Source organism: Lytechinus pictus, chromosome 3 (assembly GCF_037042905.1).
Source record: "Lytechinus pictus isolate F3 Inbred chromosome 3, Lp3.0, whole genome shotgun sequence".
Classification (NCBI taxonomy): domain Eukaryota; kingdom Metazoa; phylum Echinodermata; class Echinoidea; order Temnopleuroida; family Toxopneustidae; genus Lytechinus; species Lytechinus pictus.
This window is the reverse complement of record NC_087247.1, coordinates 80337331-80363573: the sequence shown is the minus strand read 5'-3', so window position 1 is coordinate 80363573 and position 26243 is coordinate 80337331. Positions and strand designations below refer to the sequence as shown.

Below are 26243 nucleotides of genomic sequence, written 5' to 3'. Positions count from 1 at the left end.
TTTAGGGGTAAAAATTGAGAGAAAGAAAGAGAAAGGGGGAGGAAGGAAGGAGAGAAAGAGGGCGAGGCGAGAGGGGGAGAGCAGGGCACTGGGAACGATTTTTTTTAACAGGGGGTGCTGGTTCAAATTTGAAAAGCAAAAAAATAATACTAAAAAATGCACGCAGCACCTCCGCTTCCCAGGGCCATTGAGGATTCGGGAGGTGTCAATATTTTTTGTTTTTTTGTTCTCACACAGTAGTGATCGCAATATTTGTTCATACCCCATCCCCTGTCGTGAACTACAGTACGCAGCTGATTGCAATATTCGATTTTTCAACATTTTAAACTAGTAGTTGTTATTAATCCAGGATGAATAAAATATCACTCTTCCCTATGACAAATTGATCCTAAATAACATAACAGGCCTGGCAAATACATTTAATGACAACTTTATGTTATATGTGCAAGTGAGTGTATTTTCATATTTTTAATACCACAGAAGATGTAAAAATATCAATAACTTCTTGAAAATAAGCAATTTCCTTGGTATTTCATAATATTGCATACCACAAAATGTATTCGGGAATATTTAATTATATCCTAAGTTTGTATTTTGCGGGGGGGGGGGGGTGGGGGTTATAATAAGTAGGTCTTATTATACATGCTTGGTTAAACTGTTGGATTCATTCAACTTCTTTTCTCGTTCTTTGATGGTAACAATTGTTGCACAATCATTCTCTGACTGATTGGAAGTGACGTCACTATTCGTACACGGAGAAACTCTTTGACAATTAAGAATTACGCCCTCATAGTCTGTATTGGATCAACATTGCCACCCCTTTCAATACTTCAATGATTGTGTTAAATATACTTTCCTGCATATAACGGAAGAAGATTAAGGCAAAAGTAAAACTGAGTAGAATAGTAGGAGGGGGTGAGAGGAGGAAGATAAGCAAGATCATCGATTGGTCTACAACCATTATCGATTTGTTTCTCACCAGCATGTAGTAACCGCAGCATAAAATACCAAAAATCCTCAGTATCTCCATCAAATTATATCACATTCTGACATCTCATTAGACAGAGAAATTACACAATATCTATATTTTCACTTAAAGATTATCATAATGAAATACCAAAATAGTTTATCATAATTCTTGCGTGAATGCAAAGTATATTTTTCGATCTTCGTCTATTGTTCTTTCATGAGGATCAACCATATTGCATTGCGCAGCGTTTCCTTTTGTTCAGAAGAAGTTATCGATCGGCAGCCATTTCTGGATCTTTGATCGACCCTCATGGATCCTCGGAACAAGATAGAATGGTACGCCCTGAGACACCATCTTCGATCACATTGTAATGTATTATACCGTCCTCGATCCTTCCAAAGACACCTATACCGGTAATAACGCTACACGTCCAATCCGCCATTGCGCATAGTCAGTCATATCTGTTGCAACAAGGCTTTGCTTATTCTGTCTTAAAACGGAAAAAATCCAATTGAATGGAATAACAACTAAAAACGAAGAATCTGGATTCCGTTTGGATATATTTCTGGATAATGTAAGATGTGAGGCATTTGTTATGCGACGGCTTATCTTCTGACGATGGCTTTAGACTTACTTTGGGATCTGCTCTCCTTGAATAAGAGGACACAGAAACATTTTATTCTAGGCGCCATCTTGCTTTCTTTTGTCATTTTCGTCACAAATGGTAAGTTTCATCTTGATGAAAGGATAAGAACCATTTTGCTTAGAATGCTTCTTAGAGCAATGAAATGTTGTTTATAGAAAACATTTGTCATATGAAATCGTTGGCACTTCTAAAAGGCTTCTTTTCAACTTTTTGATTTATATTTCCCTTCCTTTTTCTTCTTTCTCTATCTTGATAACCCAATTTTGCTTCCTTAATTTGAACGAATTGTTAGGAAAACAAATTTTGATACGAGTTTCGATCTCAATATGTGTTTGGAAATTTATTGAATTCTTTATAATTTCGATTATTAGTCCATAATTATATTCCTTTGTTTTTATATAAAAGTCGTTCATTCGTATATCAAGGAACACAATTTCTTCATTTTTTCATGCTTCTTTCTTATTTTATTCTTTATTTCTTTCTTTCTGTCTTTCTTTCTTCCATTTGTTCTTGTTTTTCTTTTCTTTCTTCCTCTCCCCTCTGTCCCCATCTCTCTCTTTATCTCACTCTCTCTCGCTCTCCCCCCTCTATCTGTCTGCTTTCCTTCTTTGACGTGTATTTCATCTTTGAAAATAATTAATCTTTCCTGAATAGCTGAATTTGAATGATATTATTTTATTAAAAATATCAATTCAGCTTTATACATAAAAGGTAGGGAGTCAAGAGTTAAGGGATGTAAAAGGGTATGATTTTTAGATAACCTTTTTTTTTTTAAATCAGAACCATTTTCATAAATCAAACAAGATACTATAATAAAATGAAACACATAACTTGGTTTTGGCAAACGAATGCCCTCTCAAAACCTGTATCCGATCGTTAATGGTTAACAGTTCAGTTTCATATGCAATGAATAATTCATGTGTGTCAAGCTTGCAGATTTTAACATCATCTCTCGTTATCTTTTTATTCACAGGTGAAAATTTGTATAATTTTCCAACCGTTTGCGAAAGATTTCCTGATATTCATTGTCCAAACGGAGAGTGTACGAGGTACGATTTTATATACTCGAGAAAATACAAGTGGAATAATAGTCATAGTTGTCAAAAAGACAAACGCGTAGGATATACAAATAACATTTCTGTGGGAAATGGTGTGATGATTGTAGAGGTTTTTTTTTCAGATCACCTTATTAAGCTTTTGATATCATTTTCCTTAAGATTCAACACTTAAAACAACTCAGTCAAATTGACTAGTACAGTAGTCAGCTGGGTGCAACTAAAATGTCTAGTCACACTTTTGAATTGTATTCTAGTCAGAAATAACTCTGTTCTAGTAAAATACGACTAGAAAATAGTCAAATATGACTAACAGTTGTACCCAGCTGACCCCATTAACTAGTCATTTTATACTGATTTGTTTTTAGAGTGAAGATTTAGAAAAACTATATTTACATGGGTTTACTTGATTATAAGACAACAATCCTGCGTCAATATATTTACAATTTATCGATAAATATTATTTAAATAAAGATATTAATATGATAAGTATTTTCCATCTTTTCTGGTACACATGTAATTTCAAAATGTTTAGTCTCACATAGAAGGAACCATGCATTAATTGATATTAATCTGTCTTTACAAGGAATCAATATTAAAAATGCTGTACAGAAGCAGTCAAACTTCACAACAGTTCTGCATCAAATTAGTATTTCCTTCCTGAACAAAAACACTTGTGAAACTATTCATTATCTTAATCACCCACTACAGAATGAAAATAAGAGATGCACATTAGTATTTAAAATGTTTTTATTGATTTAATGAAGAGAAAATTAACAAATAATAATTATTTTCTTTTAACACACATACACACATCAATAAAGCAAGAGACAAAGGAAAGTGATAAAGAGAGAGAAACAACAATGATAAAATGGGAAGGGGACTAGATAAAAAAAAATCAATATCAAATATGAGGATTACATATTAACATTTACACAATCTAATAGAGGGAGATAGGAATATGATTTCGTTGTTTTTTAGTATTTCATATTCTACTTTTTAAGACATTTACAACTCTTACAAATTAATCTTTATAAGTTAAGATTTCCCAATGAAATTGGTTTTAAAATCAGGTATTGAACTGGGCTGTAATATATCAAAATATATCTGAAAATATTAAAGGTAGCAAATATTTTGTTCTTACATGAGCGTTGTTATTTCTTGATATAATAATGTGTATATTTATTTTTTATTTGTCTTCAGATACGAACAAATAAAATGTGAAAATGGCAAATGTAACAACTCAACTGGTTTGTGTGAATGCGAGCCGTGCTGGGCAGGCAAAAGCTGTGATATACTTGGTGAGTATCGAATCGTATCATGATCTGTCATGATATATTGTTTTATGTTGATGATCATCACCAAAGTAGGATGGGTCAGAATGTCAATTTTATAGGATGTGTTTACAATTTCTTCTTGTTTAATTCTAAGAAATAGTAATGATTTCCATCTTACAGTGTAAGTTCACAGTTCACAATGCTTCACACCATAATATTTACTCTTTTGTTTCATGAACCAAATGAATGGTAATGAGGGAAGCATGATGATATTTGCTGTATTTGGATATTTTGACATTTATTTTCCCTTTTCACTTTCATAATGATATGGCATTTTATGTAAATAGTAACATAGTCATAAACTATCAGTATCAGGACAACTACCCACTGGACAATCACCCCCGGACAACTACCCCCCGGACAACTACCCCCCGAGGACAACTACCCCCGGACAACTACCCCCGGACAATTACCCCCCGGACAATTACCCCCGGACAATTACCCCCCGGACAATTACCCCCCGGACAACTACCCCCCCGGACAATTACCCCCCGGACAACTACCCCCTGGACAATTACCCCCCGGACAACTACCCCCGGACAATAACCACCCGGACAATTACCCCCCGGACAATTACCCCCGGACAACTACCCCCCGGACAATTCCCCCCGGACAATTACCCCCTAGACAAAGGGAGTGCACAGAGTCATACGTCGGCCGTACGTTTGACTTAAGAAGTACTCAAGGCATTCTCGAGTATCTTGGAATCAAACGTACGCCGTAAGAAAGCTGTAAAATTGAGCTCCATCCATAGGCGGATCCAGGGGGGCCGAGGGGCCCGCCCCCCCCCCTATTGGCAGGGCAAAAAAATGAGAAAAAAAGGGGGAAAGAAAGAAAAAAAGAAAAAGAAGGGGAAAGAAAGGAAGAAAAATAAGAGGTAAAATAAGAGGAGGAAGACGAGTGAAAAAAAAAGGTCAGGGGATGACTTGGAAAATGATTAAAAAAATATATTTCATGTCACTATATTATTTTTTTCGCTCGCGCTTCGCTCTTGCATAGCCTGTTCGATGAGATACACATCTTGCTAAATAGGCTGATATGTAGTTAAAATATCAAGTTTTGAAGTCGATATTACAAAGCATATTTCAGCTCAGACATTATTCATTATTTTGTTTGATTTACAAACTGATTTTTAAGTGCTCTGTTTAATGTCCGTTTTATGGTGTGAATATAACTTGCAGCTTGCGCTATGCGCTCGCATTATTTGATCTGCCAAATTATATAACAAACTACTTAAAACCCCCCTTTTATGACAGTTTACCAAAAATTTCGTCTCACGATTTGCGCTCGAATTTTTGTTAAAAATATATCAACTCACAAATCCTATTCATGATTACAAAAGTGCTTAAAATATCCAGTTTTCAGGCCTCAGTGTCAACACATTTTACTCACTCATTTAGGCTTATTACATTAATAAATATGATAATAAAATTTTCATGAATTCTTAATGACTAAATTGTCCCTTTTCAGAAAAGAATATCGACAATATCACAGTTTCATATGCTTCATATCGCGCTCAGGAAGAGGAATAAGAAAGTTGTCATCATTTTCATATGATGACAAAATGTCCTTAGACCTAGAATGTCCAGGTCCTAGGTCAAAATAATAATGAAGATATCAGCTCGCGCTTCACACTCGCATCATTTATTTATTGCTTTCCATATCCACTTTACAATTTCCCTACACAATGCTTTAGATAGTGCTCAAATTCACCATTTTCAAACCGGAATATCAAGTATTTTCCACTCGCGCTTCGCGCTCGCATTGCTTTTTCGATGAGATTAATATCTTGCTCAATATAGGCTGATATGGAGCTTAAAATATCAAGTTTCGAAGTCAATATACAAAACATATTTCATCTCGGATATCGAGCTTTCATTATTTTTAAATTTACAAATTGATTTTTCAAGTGCTCTGTAAAATGTCCGTTTTATGGCCTAAATATTAATATTTTCAGCTCACGCTGCTCGGTCGCATTATTTTATTTGCATAGGCCTACTTCTTTATAAATTCTTACAAACCGTCCTTAAAATGCACCTTAAACGAATTGTATACTATCATGATTGCCAATTTGTATAGAAAAACACTGTATTTGATTATGTCAAATTGTTTACAATTTAGTAAATTTGGTACTTAATTTCCTTCTTTAAAGGACAAGTCCACCCCAACAAAAAGCTGATTTGAATAGAAAGAGAAAAATCAAACAAGCATAACACTGAAAATTTCATCAAAATCGGATGTAAATTGCTTAATTGCTTTCACCCAAGAATAATACACACAAAAACACCTTGTAATTTACCAGGTGTTCTTGTCTGTATTATCTTTGCATAAAGTTTTTTAGCTTACTGTATTAAGTTATAAAGCCACATCTTAATCTGGAATGTGCACCAATTGTTTTCATAATTCTTAGCTTCTTGTTAGTTGAACTGTTTTAAAATAACAGATTTATAGGTCTACTTGACAGTGTTAGTGTTGATAGTTGCGTTATCGACTTTCAATATTTCTACCTATGAAGGTGTCTTTTTTACGTTTGATCTATTTGCCTGATTTCTTTCCTGAAATTAAACCCAAAATAAATATCTAAAAAAATCAGATCAGTTGGAATCAGAGAAATTCAGCATTTGTGATTATTATGACTAATCGTGTTCAATTGTTCTATGAAAACTTAGAATGAGGGCCAGTTTACAAATTTTCTGATGTATATATGCATAGCCAAACGGGAGGTTTCGGGTGCGAGCTCCCCCCCCCCCCCCCCATTTTTCATGATGCAGAAGGCGCCGCTTAGCAAAAACAAAAAAGGAAAAAAGAAGAAAGTGAGAGAACAGGAGAAAGAGCAATATAAAAGAGAAAGAAAAAGTTATTAACGTAAGGTAAAGTAGAAAATATTTCGGAAACCTGTGCCACCGACCAAAACTTACAATGGGTCCCGCTAAATTCTAACATTTATGCTGGAGAGAAGGGGGGATTTTCTGAAGGTAATTGTCCGGGGGGTAGTTGTCCGGGGGGTAATTGTCCTCGGGGGGCAGTTGTCCTCGGGGGGGGGGGGGTTATTGTCCGGGGGGTAATTGTCCGGGGGGTAATTATCCTCGGGGGGTAATTGTCCGGGGGTTGTTGTCCGGGGGGTGATTGTCCAGGGGGTAGTTGTCCTAGAACCTTTATACGCAAATGCGTTTTTTTTTGGTGGGGTCGCCCTTATTTCATGCTATAATCTTCATTGCATGCAATAGTTAGCATTGTAATTACCATGTAGAAATGAAGGATCGATGTCGTAAACCATGACTGCACTCTAAACATAAAGAAGTGTAGACTATATGATGGTTAAGTAAAAAGGAATATAAGATGAATTTTCCCCCGTATACTCCAGTTATTATTTAGTATTTTGGTCGAATGCATCAGTGGTGTTAACACGATGTTACTTCCAATATTATTTCATAACAACGAGAGGCGATGATGTGGCGAAGTTAAGCAATAACAGGATACGTTCAGATTATTTCAGTATAATTTCATAACAGCAATCTGTTCTTCAATATTTTTTTCCTCTAGCGAAAAGATCTTTGAAATTGATAAGTATCATAACCTACGCCGAAAACTAGTCATAAAAGGAATGATTGTTCTTAAGAAATATAATCGATATTTATCAATAATCTGTAAACTAGGCCTATGATGACAAACCCAATGTTGACATTTGAATTTAGTCAAGTTCAGTTCAGTTCAGTTCATTTATTTCAAATTCCATATAAAGATAACATTTAAAAAATTACATATATCTATACACAACAGGAAAGCAAAGATTAAACAATAATTTGATATACATGGTATATACGAATGATGTTAACATATTGTAGTTATAACAGGAATTAGGGGAAAGCCACAAAAAGCAAGATGGCTTGTCGAGCAGGCTACCCTAGTAGGGGGAAATAAATTATTGTCAATAATAAAATAAAAACAGATATAAAACTATATTGAAATTAAATTAACAGAAGAATAGGACATATACCACACAACCCTATACAAAGCAGCATATCTAAAATATTTAAGATGTCAGCAAGTATTTCTTAAGTTTCCTTTTGAATACGTTAAGTGTTTTACAAGACCGAATTTCAATTGAAGATAGATGATAAAAAAAACATTCTAAAACTATCCATTTTATTGATAATAACTAGTGGGAACTTTTGTCTTCTAGCAGCATACTTAGCGTTAGAATGATCAAACTGTTAAAAACAAACATGCCACTTTTGTTTTAACACTGACTTGAAATCGTTGTCTGAAACGCAAATGTAATATTCTATCATAAAATACATCAAAGCACCACTATAGCTTGGAAGTAGGGCCTAAATCTGATTGCATTTGAAAGATATCTTCATTAGGTGTCTAAGACCAAGTATTTTATTTTGAAAATAAATTGCATAATTGAAATTGTTAAAATGAACACAGTTGACAAATTAACTTTAAAAATAAGAAATAAAACATAAAAAATACTTTCCCATACCAATGCATGAATAGTTGAGCCTCATTTTATATACATCTCCCTCAGGAAAGATAAATGTTTTTGTTTTCATTTCTACAGTGAAAGTTATTGAAAATGGTGTTAACTATACATCTGGATAGCAGTTGATTGTTTTCTCTTGAGTAAATTATTATTTGATAACCACCTATTGGCATTCAAATATGACAATAAAATAAGATCGAGCAATGGGGGAGGGGCAGGAAGGAAAGGCAATGTTTCAAAATGGGAAATTAAGGCTTTTTTTTCCGCATGCAGAGCTAGACTTTAAAAAAAATCAAGTTTTTCTTAAATGCAGGTTGTATATATTTGTGCACATTTTTCATAAGACACCAGGGTACCCTAATTTTTGTTGACCATTTCGAGTCAATATCGTGTTTTTAAAAAATAAGACAAAAGGATAGCAAATGGAATTCTGATACCTTGTTTGGTGTGTATTTGAATGTCTTATAAACATTTAATCATAGTAATAACATATAAATGGAGAATAAATTCTACAAACCACAATCTATAGGCTTAAACGGAAAGACTATAAATTCAAGGTTAATTTCAACATATCTATTGACAAAACATCTCAATATGATTGTAAGAGGCCATTACAACAAACAAACCTTATCTAAATCTATCAACGTTAATCCTCCTCCTACTTTCCCCCTCAGACTCGACTTGGCTTAACACGTTCTAAAATGGTTCATCACAAAACCTTGATCAATAAATCGAATAAAGTCCCCTCGCTTCATCCCTACTCGGTCCTCATTATGTTCGATAACAAGGCCATATTGATTAGATCATACACGAATGCCCCGTTTATTGTTCGATATCACAATAAAAACGGCATAGCCGCCGTTATTGTTTGCTACTCCTGGCTTTTAAATTATTAATATATTCGCTACTTACTCTAAGCTAAAGAGATGGAGGACTTTCATAACAAGATAGGTGACGTCAACGTAAGATGTAAAATGGGTCTCTATGTAAATTAGACTGAATAAATGAAGATGAATACTGCAAGGTTGTTTTTCAGAGGGCTAAATAAGAAACCACTAAATCATTACGAAGATGGATATCAAACACAAATATATTACTAAGTTTTTTTAACACGTTGGATATTATTTAAAGGCGTTTTATGTGTATACAAGCTTCCCAAAATTAGTAGGCCCTAAAGATATACAAAAAAAAATTTAAAACTTGTCCAAGCAAAAACACACAATTTCATTTGGACAAATACGAAAGGCATTGGAGTCTCTTCTGAATATTATTTTGTTATATCAATTAAAGAAAATGTGATTTATGTTTAAGTTTCAAAGAGAAATATGGTATTGACTTAGTCGCCAGTTTATACACAACAATAATGTTTAAGCATGTTTAAAGGTGAGTCTTTTGTACCAATCAAAGATACGTTAATAACGAATTGATAACATTTGTTAAAACTTGCTGACACTCATCGTGATAACAAAAGCTCTTAGATATTTATTTTTTGTGTTTTTTATGTTTTTTTTCAGAAAACAATTATCTTCCTTCTTTTGATGAATCATCGTTGAGCGTAGTGGTGAATAACTATAATGTAGATGACGTCATTACATATGTCGCCGCCACGGACAAAGATGGTGAAAAATGCAAAGCGAGCGACGCGGATTGTCCATGCGCGCGAATTATTTACGCCCTTGAGAGCGGGAATGAAGACTCTCTTTTTCATATTCATCCAAAGACTGGTGCCATCCAGCTCTCGGGAAAAGGGATTAGAAACAAGAGTGAATTCCCGCCACCGGGAACGCACCTGATATTGGTGATATCTGCACGGAATCCAGTACATCGATCGCGGAGAAGAAGAAGAAGAGAAAATGACAATATCAGTGATGGCGATGATGATAAAGTTGTTGATACGATGATTGTGATGGTTGAATTCGACGATGAACCGGTCGCTGAGGTCAATAAATACAGAAAGATTGAAAACCATGTGATCGATGAAGTTGGCTTTCGTTACAGGAGATCCTTAAGTGATGACTCACAGGTTGTACACTCACGACGAAGAAGATCGGTAAGTCTTTACTAAAATCTTATAAAAAACAAAATTATTTAATGATTTTCATAATAATAATAATGTTGATGTCTTATTAAGCGCTCACACCATCCGAAGACGCTCATGGTGCTAGCCCAGCAACAGTTCCTTTGGATATATATATATATATATATTATGTACATCTTAAACTTCAGATGAGTTGCCGTCAAGCCAACTTAATATTTAGGTGAAATGAAACTACTCTAACATATTTAATGTTGTTTATTTGTTGTACATTTTTCTGTATGTTTTAATTTTCGATGTACCATGGTAACGCCCTACCTTATCCCATAATCTATCTAAATCTGTATTTTAATAAATGTTAATGACTGATTCATCAAAATTAAAAGAAATTTATAAGGACTATCGAATCAAGAAATAAGTGATTTAGTTATCCTGCTTATTTCAATTCAATTCAATCTTATATGATTGTTCATGGAACACTAACTCGTTTAAATACAAAGGTATTCCATATTATATTCAGATTCAGGTCGTGTGATGGGAAAATCACGTGGTAAATTATTTCTCATTATTACTCCCAATATTATGACAATGGTAAACATACATATTTTGTAATCAGCCAATTGCCTTAAGGAACAAACATTAATTTCATACGTTTCTTAACTCTAAACAGAATTCAGGAGCACCAAGCGAAGCTACATTTTTCTTGGAGAAAATCGGTGACGCCATCGACATGACTGAAGTAAACATAGGCGAGAACGTTGAACTCCGACTTACGTTGTGGTTACCAACCGGTACCACGACTGATGTCGACGTCGAGTTCCTTTCTGAAAACGAAAATGGTGCCGTATTCATTCTATTTGATCCAAGCATCACGACAGTAGGTGGAAACTTTCCAAGCTTCGATACCAATAATATAGTGACTTCATACTCCGCCTCAGCGGGTGATGGAAGGGTAAGAGGTCCACTTTTCTTGTATAATAGCTTCAATTATCAATTCAAAAACAGAAACTTTTATTATGTCCTAAAGATGTTTTATGGACAACTGGTTCAAAAGTGTTATAGGAATCGCATTCGGTGGCCTGTTCTTATAGTCGGTCATTTTATGATGATTTAGAAAATTGTAATATGAAAGACATCACCATTTCCAAAATGTATTACAAATCAATAATTAAGCCTAAATCTTCAGTATCATAATTATTAACTACAAAGAGAGAAATAAAATATTCGTCATAACTTTTCACCATGAGAGCTAAATAACAAGGTCATTATTGTATTTTATTTCCATTAAGGACGCTTTTTTCATTACATAAATGTTTTCGTTACATCTCCCGTATTTTTCTAGCATGATCGGGTATTGATGAATCTGGGTGATATCACGAATAATGGTGACGATACGGCTGACGACGAACCTAACCAGATCGAACTCCAGTTCAAGGCTATTCTTACCGTCAACGAAGCTACTCAGTACGATGTCGCATATGACCTGTCAGCTGCTGTGACCTATGGATCGAGTGACGACATTTGGGCTGGGACCACATCATTTACCCCCGTTGATGACCGTGATGACTGGGTAAGATCACATTAATGACAAAAGAAATAACACGTATCTCACAGACAGAGATGACCAATTTAGTTAATTTCATATAAATTTGAATTTCACCCATACTTTTGAAAATGTTGTTTGAGAAATCTAGAATCCCGTCTTTTGACAGAAGCTTTTCATTCATCAAATTCAGATGAATGGAATATCTCGTTACTGTGTTCCAGAGGAAGTAGGAATATTAATAACTAGCCGTTTGATTAATTCAGTTTGTTCCTATAAAGGAACCCATTGTGATGATCTTACTGAAAATGATAATCAAGAAGGCGAAAAAGATTCTCAGATGGCAGCTTTTTTATATCAAAGAAGAAGTTGTAAGTGGATTTTCATGAAGTTTAGAGTTGAATCTAATGCGTGATATAGATTTGAAGGTTAAAATCTCGTTCATTTAGTGAACAAATCTCCCATACAAACAATTGACCTGATCTACTTTAGGCTGCCAAGAGATAGAGACACACAGAGAGAGAGAGGAGGGGGATAAGTACACGTGAACGGTTTAACTGTACCTCCAGATCATGAAAACTCATGAATTGTACTTTGAGCAGAGGAGATTACACATCCGTTTCCTTTTTTTCAAATTTCAGGCAATAGCATCACCCCTCGTCTCCATATCAGGACCAGATGGTCAAAATATGAGTGTTGAGTCATCAGCAATATTCTCTATCGACATCGTTCTTCGTAATTACGCCTCTGAAAACGTCGTCGTTGACCTGATCGCAGACAACTTCACCGCTGATCCTGTCATGACCATATGCGATTATGAAGTAACTGGGAAAGGTAAGAAAAATCGTTTATAGTTTTATTTTTTGTATGTATTCCTTCAAATTGCATTCTCGATTCTCCATACAATGCCATTATAACGGTCTCGTAATGCAAGCGGGAACTGTTTTCTTGCAGGGATAGTCGAGTGGCTACTCTTAACTATGGTCCATGGTTGGTGGGTCAAATCGAATATGCCAAATGTTGTTGATTTCTTGACCAATATCACATGTCAGGAGGCTAGGTAAGACTTAAACAACCTGTGAAATCATTTGATTATTAATGAGACAATTTTGAATCTTACATTACCTGACCAGGAAGTTTCAGGTAGTTTTCCGATACAAAATAGATATAGTAGAGCGGATTAGCTCCAAAAATCACAACAATTGTGCAAATTTTGACTAAAGCATGAAACTTTTACAAGTATTAGTATATGCCGTAAGATTTATTTTAAAGATGGGAGGTAAATTTTTAAATGCCATTTTCGGCCGTTGCCATGGCAACGGATTAATTTCTCCAAAACAACATACATTCCCATGTAAATGGTAAATAAACATGATATAGATGACCAAAATGATAACTTTCAGGCTCCCGATTGAATACATATGAAATTTAGAAATATTCAAGATCATCAAGATAGTTCCAATTGGTCCGTTGCCATGGCAACGGCTTGTTTTTCCCCAGAAAAATAAAAATATTTGTTTGAAAAACCTTGTAGAATATGATTTATCTTTAATTTCCCCTAATTTTACAGTGCTTAACAAAGATATTTTGGTTGCTAAATGTGTAAATTACATCTCAAGCCATTGCCATGGCAACCAAATATAATCTAGTTTACATAAATAACATGGTTGACAAGACAATGGACAGGTGGAAAATACAATTGGAATTGACTTTAATCTGTATGCTTAAGTTTTGACCCCCTCATTTGAACAAAATATACAAAAAGTGTTCTGCAGGAGTTCTTTATAAAGATAAAAATTATGTTCCCTTGGTTATGCTTGAATTAAATTTAAAAAGGAACAATTTTACAAAGGGCCTGTTGCCATGGCAACAGCTTATTTCTCTCTAGAAAGGTAAAAATATTGATAAAAATGTAGAATACATGTACGGTATGATCATCATTCCATTTTCCCAAATTTAAAGGTACTAATCGAGATATGTTTGTGACTAAATTTATAAATATAACATCTTAAGACATTGCCATGGCAACCAAATAACATCTAATTTTTTTTTTAAAGTGGATGATAAGGTTAACAACAGGTGAAAAATACAATGAATATTAACTAAATGTACATGCGTAAGGTTTGACCTATACTCAACTAATTTAGGGGAAAATAATACAGTCAGTGTTCTGCATGAACTAATTAAAATGATAAACATTGATGTTGCCTTGGTAATACTTGAATTCAACGATAAATATCAATGTTCCAAATGGCCTGTTGCCATAGCAACGGATCATTTACCCAAGAACAGTACCAGTTTTGATTTAAAAAAGGACTGTATAATCTGATTTTTCTTTCATTTTCCTTAATCTTAGGATTAGAATAGATATGTTTGCTGTTAACATGCAAATAATATCTAAATCCATTGTCATGGCAACCAAATAACATCTGATTTGAAAAAAATATATAACATGGTTGACATGATAATGGACAGGTGGAAAATGCAATTTATAACAATTAACTCAAGGTGTGACCCAGTCATTTAATTTTGAACAAAGATTACAGTGTTTCGCATTAGTTCATTAGAATGATGAAATTTGAGATTGCCTTGGTAATGCTTGAATTTAATGATAAATATCAATGTTGCATATGGGCCGTTGCCATGGCAACAACTCTTTTTTCCCCAAGAAAAGCACCAAATTTGATCGAAAAACAGTTTAGAATCTGCGTTTTGTCATAAATTTCCCCTAATTATAGGGTGCAAAGCATAGATATGTTTGCTGTTGATGTACAAATAACTTAGGCCATTGCCATCAATGCCATGACAACCAAATAACATCTAATTTAGTGGCTTAATTTGGTTTCTATTCAATGGTTTTCAGGGTGAAGTAGTACATTGGGACTAGTTACAAGGACAGCCAGTGGTCTGACGTGTCCAAAACCCTAAGACGGCTTCCAAAAATTGAGTTTTAAATGGCTGTTGATATATAAATGGACATAAAATAATATGCCTTTGGCATATATTACACGAAATATGTCCATTTGTTAGTAACAGGAGCTTTTCCATTTTTGGAAGCCACCTTGGATTTTTGGACATACTTGACCACTGACTGTCCTTGTAACTTGTCCTAATGTATTATTTGACCCATTCAACCATGACATAAACATATTCCGGGATATCAATCAAACTACGTTCTTCAATGCAGCAACAGCAATTTTAGACTCCATTCTTGGAAGTCATCTTGGATTTTTTTATATACTGGACAACTGACTGTCCGTTCAACTTGTCATAGTGTATTATTTGACCATTGAAACCATGGTCTAGACACCAAAATCATATATCTCAGACGGATATGAAATATGTCAATTTTAAAGTAACAGACTCCGATTAGACTCCAATTGTTGGAAGCCATCTTGGATGTTTAGACATACTGGATTACTGACTGTCCTTGTAACTTGTTCCAATGTACATGATGTATTTACTGACTTTTCAAACCATGGTTTAGATACCACCAAGTAAAAATGTTTTGGTGTTCACACTTTGGTTTCAAGGTTTAAAAAATATGTTTAGACTGGTTACAATGATATCCAGTTGTCCATTTTTTCTTAAAAAATCCAAGAGGGTTTTCAAAATGGCGTCTAAAATGACTTCTATCACTCAGAAATTATCTGAGTTCATACAACATCAACCTGTGAGAAATATTTTTGGTGTCTACACTGTGGTATGAAGGGTCAACTATTACATTAGGACAAGTAACAAGGATGATTAGTTATCAATTTTGTCCAAAATCCAAGGTAGATTCTAAAATTACATCAAAATGGGTGCTGTTGCCAACTCATACCTGCTTGCATTTTGAATGTAGGCACCAAAATTATTTCTCACAAGTGGATATTACATCCACTTCAAAGTAACAGTCGTCATTTTAGAATCCATTTAAGGAAGCCATCTTAGATTTTCAGGCAAAATGGACAATTGTAACCAGTCCCAAAGTATATTTTGATCCTTGAAACCCTAGTGTAGACACCAAAATAACATCCCCAGGTGTATTTTTGATGTACTATGTCCAATTTTAAGTAACATTAAAACCCCCATTTTTTAAGCCATCTTTGAATTTTTTGACACAATAATGACACCTGACTGTCGTTTCAACTTGACAAAATGTACAGTATTACTTGACCCTTTTAATACTAGTTTAGACACCAAAATCATATCCCCAATGTATATTATTAATGAACTATATTATGTCCATATTGAAGTACCAACAGTCAATTTAGACCCCATTTTGAAGGCCATCTTGGATTTTTTAACATACCAGTCCACTGACTGTCCTCGTAACTTGTTCTAATGCATTAAACCATGGTTTTATGATTATGGTTTAGACATCAAAATCATATTCCCAAGACAGATATTGAACAAACTATGTCCTAATTTATTATTTGACTCTTGAAAATATGGTTTAGACACCAGAATCACATCTCACAGGCGGATATAGAATGAACTATGCCAATTTTTAAGTAACAACAGTCAATTTTAGACCCCATTTTTGGAAGCCATCTTGGAATTTTGGACATACTAGACCACCGACTGTCCGTGTAAGTTTTTCTTAATGTATTATTGGCCTTTGAAATCATAGTTTAGACACCAAAATCATATCTCACAGGTGAATATAAAATGAGCTATTCCACTTTTAAGTATCAGCAGCCATTTTATAATTATTGCCCTTTGAAATCATACAGTAGTTTAGACACCAAAATCATATCTCACAGGTGAATATAAAATGAACTATTCCACTTTTAAGTATCAGCAGCCATTTTATAATTATTTTCGGACATACCTGTCTGTCGTTGTAACTTGTCCTAATATTATTAGACTCTTGAAACCAATGATTTAGAGTCAAAATCACTTCCCCAAGGCCAATATGAAATGAGCTACGTCCACTTAAGGTATCAGCAACCATTTTAGATTCAATTTTTTGAAGCCATCTTATGTTTTTGGACATTCCAGACCACTGGCTGTCCCTGTAACTTGGCCCTATGTACTATTTGATCCTTAATAACCAATGAATAAAAAACAAATTATAGCCATTTTATGAAGTAATGGACGAGTTGTGGATTTTAGCATACGGCAGCCAGTGAGGGCACCATCTTGGATTTTCCTGTTAACCTGGAGTACTTAATTTTTCTTTTCAACCTTTCAACCAGTATAAAGGGTATCTAAATTTTTTAAATATTTTAATAAGTCTACTTGTCATGTAAAATTAGCAGTGAATAGATTATACTTCATGTTGATTCCATTCATAATCATGTTAATCTAAAAATTATCACAGCATTTCAAAATCTTCTTCGTCAAAATCAGTAGCGTAATTTGGAGGGGTCCAGATATGATGTATCGAGTGAAATGTATTTTTGAAAGTTGTCAGCTAGCCCAGCGAAAGAGTAAAACCTTCGAAATTTTTCATTTTTTTTTTACAAAAATAAAATTTTGGGTATAGTATTCGGAAAATAATCATATTTTATCCATCTCTCTTTCACTTTCTCTTTATTTTTTTCTTGGTAATGATTTTTTTGGGGTGGAGTAGGATTGCAGAATTCCCGGGAATTTTCTTGATGGAATCTTTTCATGGGTATAAACGGGAATTTTGTGGGAATTTTTGGAATTTTCGGCAATTTTCAAGAAATGATGGGAATTTACAAAAAGTAACAATCTTCTATGCAGAAATTAAAATGCATACCCTAGCAGATGATACTTGATAATTCTTTGCCTTCAAATTTCAAGCCAAGTATTATGCTAAAACAGTCAGACAAAGCGAAATTTTAATGATTTCCATGTAAAAGTTGATTTACTGTATTTACTTTGATTAGGAGCTCAAGACCATGTCAACTCCTCAAATAGACTTAAGATTTTGATTTATCAACGTCTATAATCCCCTAATATATTGATATGATGAACGGCCTTAAAGCACAAATCACACCAAGACGCTTTCTTCAAAATGGCAGCCTGTGAATACTTTGAACGAAATTGACCAGCGTCGAAATTAGAGTTTCGGGAATTAATTTGAGCCAAAAAAAGTCTGATATGATTTTTGTAGGTCTTATTTCGATGCCATGTATAATGAAATAAATTGGTGCTTATCATTTAGCATATTTATGTTCAGCACCCTCAAATAAGGGAAAAGGAAATAAAAATAAACATATTATTTTCATAAAAATTGGTACTTTTAAGGGACCATTGGCAACATTGATATTTATTATTATGTTCAAGCATTACCAAATCAACATATCGTAATGAAATCATGCATAACACTTAATGTGATTTTAAAATTAAAAGAGTAGGTCAAACCTTACACATATTAAGTTAATTTTATTGTATTTTCCACCTGTCCATTATCTTGTCAGCCATGTTATTTTTTGGAAAATTAAATGTTATTTTATTGCCATGGTAATGCCTTGAGATGTTATTTATACTTTTATTAACAGAGATGTACGTGCATGTTTGGCACCCTAAACTTAGTAGAATTGAATGAAAAATAAGATTCTACAAGGCATTTTTTAATCAAAGGTGGTATTTTAGGGGGAATAAAATGACCCGTTGTCATGGGAACAGAACACACATTTGCAAACATTAATATTAAATTCAAGCATTACCAAGGCAACTGTCAGTTTTTATCATGCTAATGAACTCATGCGGAACACTGTATTTTTTGTTCAAAACTTAATGACTGGTCAAACCTTATGTAGATTAAGTAAATCTTTACTTTACATTCCACCTGTCCATTATCATTTCAACTGTGTTAGTTTGTTTTAAAAATTTTATCTTAAGTGGTTGTCATGGCAATGGCTGAAGATGTTATTCATTTATTAACAGCAAGCATATATATGCTTAGCTCCCTAAAATTGGGGCAAATGAAATAAAAATCAGATTTTACAATTTTGTGTTTTTCAAAGATGATACTTTTCTGGGGGGAATTGAGCTGTTGCCATGGCAACGGTACATTTGAAACACTAATATTTATCATTAAATTCAAGTATTACCAAGGCAACATCATTTTATTATTCTAATGAACTCATACAGAACTCTTACTGAAATTTTTGTTCAAAAATTAAATGACTGGCCAAACCTTTCGCATATTGAGTTATTTGTAATTGTATTTTACACCTGTCCATAATCTTGTCATCCCAATTATTTTTGTTTGTATTAGATATTATCTGGTTGCCATGGCAATAGCTTCAGATGTTATTTATACATTTTGCATCAAACATATCGATGTTTAGCACACTAAGATTAGGGGAAATGCAAGAAAAATCAAATTCTACAGTCCCTTTTTTAATCAAAACTGGTACTAAATGATCCGTTGCTATGGCAACAGGCCATTTGGAACATTGATATTTATTGTTGAATTCAAGTATTACCAAGGCAACATCAATGTTTATCATTCTAATTAGTTCATGAAGAACACTGACTGTATTATTTTCCCCTAAATTATTTGATTAGGTCAAACGTTACGCGTATGTACACGTTAATTTTTATCATATTGTTCACCTGTTCATAAGCTTATCATCTATGTTGTTGGCTTTTTTCAAATTAGATATTATCTGGTTGCCATGACAATGGCTTAAGATGTTATATTTATAAATTTAGTCACAAACATATCTCGATTAGTACCTTAAAATTAGGGAAAATGGAATGATGATCATACCGCACATGTATTCTACATTTTTATAAATATTTTTACTTTCAAGAGGGAAATAAGCTGTTGCCATGGCAACGGGCCCTTTGCAAAATTGTTTCTTTTTAAATTTAATTCAAGCTTTACCAAGGCAACATTAATTTTTATCTGTTATAAAGAACTCCTGCAGAACACTTTCTGTATTTTTTGTTCAAATGAGGGGGTCAAATCTTAAGCATACAGATAAAGTCAATTCCACTTGTATTTTCCACCTGTCCATTGTCTTGTCAACCATGTTATTTTTGTAAATTAGATGTTATTTGGTTGCCATGGCAATGGCTTAAGATGTTATATTTATAAATTTAGTCACAAACATATCTCGATTAGTACCTTTAAATTTGGGAAAATGGAATGATGATCATACCGTACATGTATTCTACATTTTTATCAATATTTTTACCTTTCAAGAGGGAAATAAGCTGTTGCCACGGCAACGGGCCCTTTGCAAAATTGTTTCTTTTTAAATTTAATTCAGGCTTTACCAAGGCAACATGATTTTTTTTCTTTATAAAGAACTCCTGCAGAACACTTTCTGTATTTTTTGTTCAAATGAGAGGGGTCAAAACTTAAGCATACATATTAAGTTAATTCCACTTGTATTTTCTACCTGTCCATTGTCTTGTCAACCATGTTATTTTTGTAAATTAGATGTTATTTGGTTGCCATGGCAATGGCTTGAGATGTAGTTTACACATTTAGCAACCAAAATATCTCCGATAAGCACTGTAAAGTTAGGGGAAATTAAAGATAAATCATATTCTACAACGTTTTTTTATCAATTTTTTTACTTTGCTGGGGAAAAAACAAGCCGTTGCCATGGCAACAGACCAATTGGAACTATCTTGATGATCTTGAATATTTCTAAATATCATATGTATTCAATTGGGAGCCTGAAATTATTATTTTGGTCATCTATACCATGTTTATTTACCATTTACATGGGAATGCATGTTATTTTGGAGAAATTAATCCGTTGCCATGGCAACGGCCGAAAATGGCATTTTAAAATTTACCTCCCATCTTTAAAATAAATCTTACGGCATATACTAATACTTGTGAAAGTTTCATGCTTTAGTCATAATTTGCACAATTGTTCGGCTAATCCGCTCTGCTAATAATAGATTTGATCATAGTAAAATGAGCTTTATTATAGTAATATACAAGATGGTTATGTTAATAAGATATCAATATGATTTGTAATCGTTAAGGATTTTTTTATTAATATTTGTACTTGACTCATTTCAACTTATTCTTAGGATCCAACTACGATTGCATGTCAGATGAATCCTACACATTTTCGACGAAAGAGGTCAATGGAACTATCTGGACAGTCCTATCAACCCTTGACCTCGGAACATGGGTCAACCAAGGTCAGTGACATAATGTTAGTTACTCTGATATTTCCCCCTCTGAAGGTTAAGCATTGGTTAGATATCGTATATAGATATCACCTAAGAAATCGAATGATAATGCATAATATGATGAATTGGTATACGGATAATTCTAATGTCTTCTTAAATATTGAAGAAAAACGTTCACCTGCAAAAGTTAGTATTCAGATGCCTTGTAAAAACTTTCTTCTTTTTTACTTGAAAGGAAATCCATTTTTGTGAAACTTTTTTCTACTAAAATCATTACCATCAGCTTGCATAATGGTAATAAAATTAATATAATCCCAGAAAGTCTACATATACTTAGAAAAACAAGTGCTGATTAGAACATCTCCTTGTCTTTTATTCACATCCTGTTGTGTTTCTTCATAGCAGATGAGGCTTCTTAAGGGTTCTGAGAACAATTTTTTTGTTTTAGTTTACATAGGACTATTAGAGGTTCTTGGTGGTATAAATAATACACAAACAACTAAGGACTCTAAAGAAATCTAACCAACCCATTACAACACTTTTGTACTTCTTTGAAGAACTTTTAAAACAAGGTTCCAAAATGGGCAAGCAGAGGTTAATCTTTTTCTCTGATGGAGTTTAAAACATGTATTTTGTTTTTATTTGACCAATAGGTCTTCGGTACGGGTCATCGACCGATGCCAGTAATACAATCAGCACAGAAGCAATTGTCCATCTGACAGATAGTACGGAGATCGAGGATTATTCGACCTACTGGTTTGGTGTGGCCGTATCTGTTAATAACGAGATGATATACTCTAATCAGTATGGTATCCACGCTCAACCAATCAGCTCACCTGATATGGTAAGTGCTGTCAGATGAATAATGAGCATCATCATATCTTTGATTGACTCCTTAAACCTAAATAGACTGGGCTATTTCGACGCCTAAGAAGACTGGGGGGGGGGGGCTGATTCAGCCCCCTCCCCCCCTTATGATCTCGGTCGTCGATTGCGCGATCGCGACGAAAATTGGCACGCGCATTACCCATGGCATTATTTACAAAACTATATTAATATCAAATTCTGCAAAAAATCTCATTGCTCATTAATTATCCTAATTTATGCATCTGATCAAATTTATTTTTCAAAAATTTCAACATCACATTTATTTTCTTATGTATTCTATTGTTTTCTAAATTTCTTATGTATTTCTTTGTTTTTCGACTTTTTTTTTAATTGTTTTTTCAATGGAAATTGTCGGGGACTTTATTTTGACAATAAACAAGGTAAAATTAATTGATTTTATACAGTACAAGGAAAAAAATGATACATTTTATGAATTTGGCTAAAAACACTATTTGCATTGGATTTGTACACAAATTCGCATTTTTGAGTAATTTTGGGTCTGCATGCACTTACGAAATGTTGCGTAATTTCGGAACCGCGTACCCGGGGGTCACAATTTTGGTCTCAAAAGTTGCACGAGACGTGAAAGTAAAAAGTCAGCGAGCGACGCAGTCAAAAAATTTCCACCGGCGGAATTATCGCGAAAAATGTCGAGGGGGGGGCTGAATCAGCCCCCCCCCCCGTCTTCTTAGGGTTAAGGCGTTTGGTGCAACTATAATGCACGTTTTTGATTGATTTGAAAATTAAACGCGATTTATTTTTGGAGTTGTGTTAAATTTTAACAGTCAAACCATAAGATTATGGGGTTCTTTCTGATAAACAGTATTAACAATTTACGAAAATGATAGCTTTGCATGTTATAACATATGTAATTCAAAGGAGTAGCTTATTCATGATGAAGTTGGGAATGAAAATAAAACTACAAGTACATAATCAGTTCATAAAAAAGAATAGATAGAGAATAAGACTTTCACATCTACTATAGATCAGATGATTGACGTAAGTTATTGTGTCCAAACCACAACGGGACAATCAATTATTATGACTAACATTAAATAGTTTAATTTGTTTGTCATAATATAACCTCATTTACTAGATATTAATCAAAGATCTGGCCATAACATTTGCCAAATTGTAAACAAAACCTTGAAAATCCATATAATAATCATTCACTTACAAATTACCTACCATTAATTATCTCCTAATTTTCCAGACCACCGAACCAACCATCGATTTTTATCCCATCGATGGCAACCAATTGGTTGTCGGAGCCTGTGTTGGTTTCGTAGTGACCATCGATCTCCAAGAAGAAGTGACGTCACGACTGATTGTTGACCTCTCATTACCTGTGACCTCGAACTCAGAAACCCAAATGAGAGTATGTAGTGCGCAGGTAGTTTCAGCGGGTTATAATATCCCATGTGCCTCCAAAGTCGTTCCAACATACGTTGAGCTGGTATGTTCATTTGTCTACTAAAATTATTTTGATTCTGTTTTACTGCATCGTTTGTATCAGTTTAGTCAATGTTAAATGTGTACAAGATAAAAAATATCTGCTTTACAATTCAGAGGGAAATTTAAGCTCTTTACAATTGATGATGAAAAATAGACTTGACTTGTTGAATTATCGCACAATTGATAATTTACAATACTAAAACATTGCACTCTAAAAATCAAGGATTTTAAAATAAATCCAGATCGGCTGTGAATAGTGACCAGCCGAATTTTAGATTTAGTTTTAAACCTTGTAGATTTAGATATAAATCTTTTGAGATTTGAATTGAAATCTTTTGAGATTTGAAAGTTAATTCTAAAGATTTAAAATAAATCGAACATTCGGCTGGTCACTATCCACAGCCGATCTGGATTTATTCTAAATCCTTGTTTTTAGAGGTCAGGATTATAATAAAGATGATGATTCAACTTCTAATATTGATACTTATCATAATCTCAAATCTACATTGCAGAGAGTTAATACAACAGCCTTTAGCCAAAATATTCATAACTTTGTTAATAAATAATAATAATAATACACAGTCTTACCTACGAAGCTCTAGAACCACCAAACCTTTTACGTTTCACAAATAGCGTATCAACTGTCGGTTTCATAGGTGGAATTATAGCATAATTGATGACATCTTGCTATTCATGGATGCCTTGTTTATTATTATCATACTTTCATAGGATGGAGAGAACAGGGACTATGTTCGATTGGACTTTGGTAGAGTGACAAACATAGGCAGACGATCAGAGGCTGGAGATAATGAACTCAAGGTTCATATTAGTGCTCAACTACTCTTTGATGCACCCGGTAAGGAGTTAAATCACTTCTAATAAATTATCTTTCATTCTTTATCGTATGATTTAATACTGTGCAATATTGTAATTCATGTGACTCCTTGAATGTATTACTCTGTATTATGATTGTCTTGTAAACTGATTGTGATTCAGCCTACGGGTTGCAATAATCAGCAAATAAACCATTCTACTACTATACTACTACTACTACTACTACTACTACTACTACTACTACTACTACTACTACTACTACTACTACTGCTACTGTACTACTACTACTACTACTACTACTACTACTACTACTACTACTACTACTACTACTTCTACTACTACTACTACTACTACTACTACTACTACTACTACTACTGCTGCTGCTACTACTACTACTACTACTACTACTACTACTACTACTACTACTACCACCACTACAACTACTACTACTACTACTACAACTACTACTGCTGCTGCTACTGCTATTACTACTACTACTACTACTACTACTACTACCACTACTACTACTACTACTACTACTACTTCTACTACTACTACTACTGCATAAAATAGTCATTGTAGGCCTATGTGTTTTCGAAGAACGGTCTCTGACTTCCAATTTATCGGAATTACTTTTTATGAAGATTGATTGAATGATTGATTGATTGAAATTATAAGCGCAGTCAATTTGATCAATATTGCAAGGGAAATACCAGCGTAATTAATGTCGCAATTGGACAAATATTCTAGGTGATTTTTTGAAGCAATCAGCGTCCCAAAGTGATACATGTTGCAATAAGTATTGTGAAAGCCTATCGGTTTAGAGGAAAGCAAAGGAAAGCTCAATAATCTAAGATTTGTTAATAGTCCATCGAACTCAATATCTCAACCAATACTAATTCACTACCCCCCCCCCCCCCATTCTTACAAATCAGATGCTTCAAATGGAACAGAGTTAACGATTACGGCTGGTGTCCGGTATGAGATGGAACAGAATGATCTAGTTTGGATGGTCCAGTATCCTCTACTTGCTGTAGATCAACGATTAGCCGATTATACTTCAGCTGCCAAGGTAATATTATGAGAGAGAGAGAGTCATTGGGAAAATTAGTTTACAATAGATGGACATGATAAAATAGGATTTCAAGACTCTCTCGAGTCCTGTGCACATAGACCATAATCTTGAAAAGCATGGATTATAGAAAAATATCTGAATGAATCATCGTCGCGATTCAAAGCAGATTGTAAATAAAGAAATCGAAGATAACATTTTTAAAAAGGTAACATTTTATTTTCGAAAATGTGTGTTCAAGTTTGTAATTCTTCAGAAGATTTTCGAAATATTTGCAAACATGTTACATAGCAACAACCATTTCGATAACCATTTTATTAATTTGATTAATCCATTTCGATCCCAACTGATTATTGTAGTTCACTACTCCTCTTTTTCTCCATTCATCTGTCCATGCTTGATACGGATATACAGTCATGTCATTTTTTTTCATCGTTTTGTAATATTTCTTCTGACAACAGCACCCAAGCTTCACACTAACCAACCGTGCTGACGATGACTACCTCTACCCGAAGTCGGCTGTTTCTTTCGAGATCGAGATCGAGATCCCAGCTGAGACAACCCATCCTGATCTAATCGTGATCATCAAGGCTCCCAAGGATGACAGAGATATGAAGAAACCATTCATGAGCATCTGCCGGGTCGAAGTCCTGACCGTCAGTGACTTGTTTCCATGTTATAATGCCAACAGAACGATCTTCACACATGAGAGTTCATCAAATAATTCAGCGGCAATTGACAAGTACGGGTTGTTTCTTATCAAGTTTATTCCTAGCCATTGACATAAAGAATGGCTATTCTTCTGCATGTAGAATTACTTTCATTGCCTCCAGTAAAAAATGACATGTTG

The 26243-nt window shown here is 34.1% G+C and overlaps 1 protein-coding gene across 1 annotated transcript in view; it reads left to right on the top strand.

The window, feature by feature from the left end:
- The first annotated feature begins 1292 nt into the window (after positions 1–1292).
- LOC129256638 (uncharacterized) overlaps positions 1293–26243 on the top strand; it is a 41693-nt gene continuing 16742 nt past the window's right edge. Inside the window, exons 1-13 of the mRNA XM_064097788.1 lie at positions 1293–1694; positions 2590–2665; positions 3875–3972; positions 10012–10547; positions 11203–11484; positions 11875–12102; positions 12717–12909; positions 21040–21153; positions 21798–21988; positions 23246–23488; positions 24217–24343; positions 25257–25393; positions 25855–26135. Of these exons, the coding sequence (XP_063953858.1) occupies positions 1589–1694; positions 2590–2665; positions 3875–3972; positions 10012–10547; positions 11203–11484; positions 11875–12102; positions 12717–12909; positions 21040–21153; positions 21798–21988; positions 23246–23488; positions 24217–24343; positions 25257–25393; positions 25855–26135 (2612 nt within the window). The 5' untranslated portion in view covers positions 1293–1588. The remainder of the gene's footprint in view (positions 1695–2589; positions 2666–3874; positions 3973–10011; positions 10548–11202; positions 11485–11874; positions 12103–12716; positions 12910–21039; positions 21154–21797; positions 21989–23245; positions 23489–24216; positions 24344–25256; positions 25394–25854; positions 26136–26243) is intronic.